This window comes from Kryptolebias marmoratus, linkage group LG1, assembly GCF_001649575.2.
Source record: "Kryptolebias marmoratus isolate JLee-2015 linkage group LG1, ASM164957v2, whole genome shotgun sequence".
NCBI lineage: Eukaryota > Metazoa > Chordata > Actinopteri > Cyprinodontiformes > Rivulidae > Kryptolebias > Kryptolebias marmoratus.
The window spans coordinates 34,832,279-34,836,609 of NC_051430.1; the positions used below are offsets into that span (position 1 = coordinate 34,832,279).

Sequence of the window (4,331 nt, forward strand, 5' to 3'; positions counted from 1 at the left end):
TCATGAATGTCAGTTTAGAAGCTATCAAAGTTCTCAAATAAAGCACCTTTTGAGAATGTCAATGTTTGTTGGGAATTATCTTACAAAACTAGGAAGGATTTTTGGTTTAGATATTAAAAGTTATGGTTGTTTATTGATTTTAGTAAAAAAAATGCAACTTTTAGGAAAATGCCCCACGAAATCCTGGAGGGACTGAATACACATAAAAACTGTAAAACACGGAAAGTGGAACAATCTAATAAAATAAAACAACACAGTATAAATAACATTTATAAAATCATACATGTAAAACAGTAAGATATATAAGATAAGTATGGATACAGTTCTGTTTTTGAGTTTGTTTTTTGAACTTACTGAAACTGGTTACAGACTTAAACTGTCAGATAAACTGGCTGCCTGTTTCCTTCAACAACAACAACAAAAAAGGAGGGCGAGTAAGAAAATATATATATAAATCATTTGAGGAAACTAAACTTTTAAGGAATATAAAAAACAGAAAGCATATCCACTATTTAAGCCTTCACACAGAAAAATATTTGCTTACTATCAATGAGAAAGACTCAGAGCTGAAAATGATCTCCTTTAAAATAAAACATAAAAAGAAAAAGGGTACATTACGAAGCGAGAGATCTGTGTTGAGCTGAAAGTATCCAAAAGGTGGATGTTTCTGAGTCTGAACAAGAAGCAGAACATAAAGAACCAAGATAGATCCAGCAATGGCTGAGTAAAACCAAGAAGCTTATATTCTTATATGCAAAAAAAGGAACCTAACTGAGTTCTTTACTCTTGTGTTGTATTTTACAGATTGGCTAAGGGTGCAGACTGCCTTTCAGCTGCAGTAAATTCCTACAACAATAAAGGAGAGTGAAAGATTATAATCGATTAGAACTTTTGGGAACCTACAGTGATGCTGACTTTCTTCTTCAGGCCGCAGCTTTTAAATATCAGGCAGCTCTTTTCAACGTAGGAGAGCCAGACTATAGATTGTTCCGTTTGGAAACCGAATAAAGCGAGGTCCAAAGCTCTCCCTCAGCACTCCACTGGCTTCTTTATTTTGTTTTAATTATTTTTTATTTCAGTGTAAAGGTAGGGTAAGCAAAAGGGTCAGAAGGTGAACAGAAAAATCAACATCAGCCACCCGTTTCAGTTTCCTGTGATGCCTTTTATTTGTTCATTGGACAAACTTCCCCCAGCTTCCAAAAACACACCTGTGCCTGAGTGGACTAAGCCACAATGAAACAGACAACAAACATCTAAACAGAAAAACAAGAATAAAATTATTAATCTAATTTACAAACTCATCTACATAATGAAATGGTCTGCAAAATAAACCATGTGATACAAGATAATCAGAAGGTTACTTTGAAGAAAAACAAAAGAAAACCCTGTAATTGGTAGAACCCAGTCAGGTAATCAATGACATCATCCAGCCATTTAAGCCCCTCCCACACTCCTGCCCTGCTGCAGATCAACAAGGGACAAACAATGGTGAGTAAAAGGGGAAACAAATACCATAAATATACCTTGAAACAAAAGAAACAAATTTAACCAATGGTCCAGAAGTAGTAGCTTTAAATAGATGGAAACTGCAACATAACGCTAACACAAACAGAAGTAAAGATGGGCAGAGGTTCCAGAGTCTGCAGAAAACTGTCTTCCACAAAAAGAATTAGAAAGACTTTGAACAATCTTTTGATGATATTGGGAGCTGATATTGGGAGCTGAGGCAAAGTGGGAAACTTCTGTGGTCAGACACATTAAAATCTGACATTTTTAGGGGAAATCAAGGATGCCTCTGCCTCCGTTCCAAAGAGGAGAGGAACCGTCCAGCCTGTTATCAGCACACAGTTCAAAAGCCTGAGATCTGAGAGAATAGGAGCTTCTTGCCCACGTAGCATCAGCAGCATTCTGAATATTTTATTAATGAGGAGGAATACCTCAGTGTTTCTCAAACTTACCGATGGTGATCTGACTGACGCAGCTGTAAAAGGTTCCCGAGGAGACATTGTGGCTGCTGCTGCTGGGTTCACGGTCTGTGAGAAAGGCCAGAGGAACACATTACACGGGGTTTTATCCAAAGCAATTTACTGTGCAGCAAAGGTATTGATTTTTTTCTTCTGTACAAGTGAACATTCGCTAGTTTAACCATTGCTTTTGTGACATAAAACAAAAATGCTTTGGCAGTCCCTGCAGATAGAATGATAGGATCTATCCTGCAGTTTCAAATAGATTCACAAAGCTACAAAAGTCTAATCAGACCCTCCAGGATTTCTCGATGTTGCGATCGCAACTATTAATGCAAAATCAAGCAAACCCTGCAAACTTTGTCCAAAACGCCGCAACTTTCCTGCAACTTTAACCCAATACTTATTGTTTCTGAAGTGATTCGCCATCGTTTCTGCGGTCTGGTCTCTTCTTTGTGGGTTTGTGTAGCGTGGAATACAAAATAAGCCCAAATAACTCAGGAAGAAGACACGTGACGTCACTTTGTGTCTGCAAAACATGTGAGGAGAGCTGCAGACCAGGGACAATCCAGAAATGCTCATGAATGTCAGTTTAGAAGCTATCAAAGTTCTCAAATAAAACACCTTTTGGGAATGTCAATGTTTGTTGGGAATTATCTTACAGAACTAGGAAGGATTTTTGGTTTAGATATTAAAAGTTATGGTTGTTTATTGATTTTAGTAAAAACAAAATCACAACTTTTAGGAAAATGCTCGTGAAATCAGGCATTTTAGCCGCAACAATCACAAAAAATGCCCGCAAAATCCTGGAGGGACTGACTAAATAACGGCTCATTCTGCTTGACGGGGATTGGCGTGTTACAGGAATAAAACCCCTCGTTTTGCAGTGTTTATGTACCGAACCACAGTCGGGCCACCTTCACACTGGATGATAACCCTAAAAACGTGCCAGAATGTGGATGGTCTTTGCAGGGTCTTGGTGAGCTCTTCAGGGGTGCATTAAGAACGCAATGTGCGCCTCATTATGGGTGATAGGTCATGGCATGTCTAAGACTTCTGTAGCGAGGTTGCTGCAGTTTATCGTCACGGTGTCAGTGTCTTAGGTGAAGTGAGGTTTGACCTTTGAGAATTTGAAGCATGCTTGGCCTGCCTCACTGACCTCATGTGTCGACAACCACTGGGATTGTGACAAGGTGACAGAAACAACCTAGCAACAATGTGATATCTATGGCAGTAGAATTGTGCTACCATGGCTTCTAGTGAGTAGCTGCATCCTGCTACAGTCCAAGTTGTGTCAGGGCGGGTGTATAGCGCATGATGAGGGTGTCGGAGAGCGCCATGTAGGGCTGTGCAAAAAAACGCCAAGCAATCATAAAAACAGTATAATCAATAAAAATAGCTTGCTCTCTTCTTGTCCTGCCTCCTAAATGAACTGCAGCTCTGACCCCTCCCTGGGCAGATGGGAGAACAACTTTACAATAACTTGCCTGGGAATGTATTTAACAGATTAAAACAGGGAAAGACAGCTTTGGAATCTGATACTGACTAATCCAAAACATGATTAAAGCCTCAATTAAAGCCAGTTAATTATGTGTTAAAGTAAACCACTTTGGAGCACAAGTCGGTGCATCTGGTGAGGGTTGAACAAACATAAACATAAACATAAACATGTGAGTCCATCCAAGCGACATCATGACAGATTGGTTGAGGCCCGAGTTAACAATGACAAGCAGGGGGCCGTCGGACATTGCTCTGCTGTTAGTGGAAGACCACGAAGAGGGAAACGTGCCAGGAGACAGAGGAAAGGGTAGCAACTCTAAGGTAGAGAGCTGCTGACATGATGCAGAGGAGGAAGGTAGATTCTGTGAGGAAGGGCAGCAAGGCTCGCAGCATCGGAGCAGGTTTCAGCTGTTTTATCATGATGGGGATAGGAAGAGAAATGGAGTCGGGGTGGTCCTGAAGGAGGAGTTAGTAAGGAAAAGAGTGTCAGATAGGATGATGTCTGAAGGTAGAAGTAGGTCTGATGTTCAGTGTAGTCCGTGGTTCCACAGGTTGGATGTAAGATGGAGGAGAAAGAGATGTTCTGGAAGGATCTGGATGAAGTGATGGAGAGTATTCCCAGGGAGGAGAGAGTGGTGATCAGAGCTGACCTGAATGGACATGTTGGTGAAGGAAACAGGAGATGAGGTGATGGGCAGGTTTGGTGTCAACGAGTGATTTGTGATAAAAGGGTGGCAGCAAAGGTCAAAGGTCAAAGGAAAGGTCTACAAGACAGTGAGAGCAGCTATGTTGAATGGTTTGGAGACAGGAGACAGAACTGGAAGAGGCAGAGATGAAGATGTGACGAGGATGGACAGAATCAGGAAT

At 40.8% G+C, this 4,331-nt stretch overlaps 1 protein-coding gene across 1 annotated transcript in view; it reads right to left on the reverse strand.

Annotated features, from left to right (window-relative positions):
* LOC108244990 (anoctamin-4) overlaps positions 1 to 4,331 on the reverse strand; it is a 56,711-nt gene that overhangs the window by 50,737 nt on the left and 1,643 nt on the right. Inside the window, exon 2 of the mRNA XM_017431591.3 lies at positions 1,959 to 2,033. Coding sequence (XP_017287080.1) covers positions 1,959 to 2,033 — 75 coding nt within the window. The remainder of the gene's footprint in view (positions 1 to 1,958; positions 2,034 to 4,331) is intronic.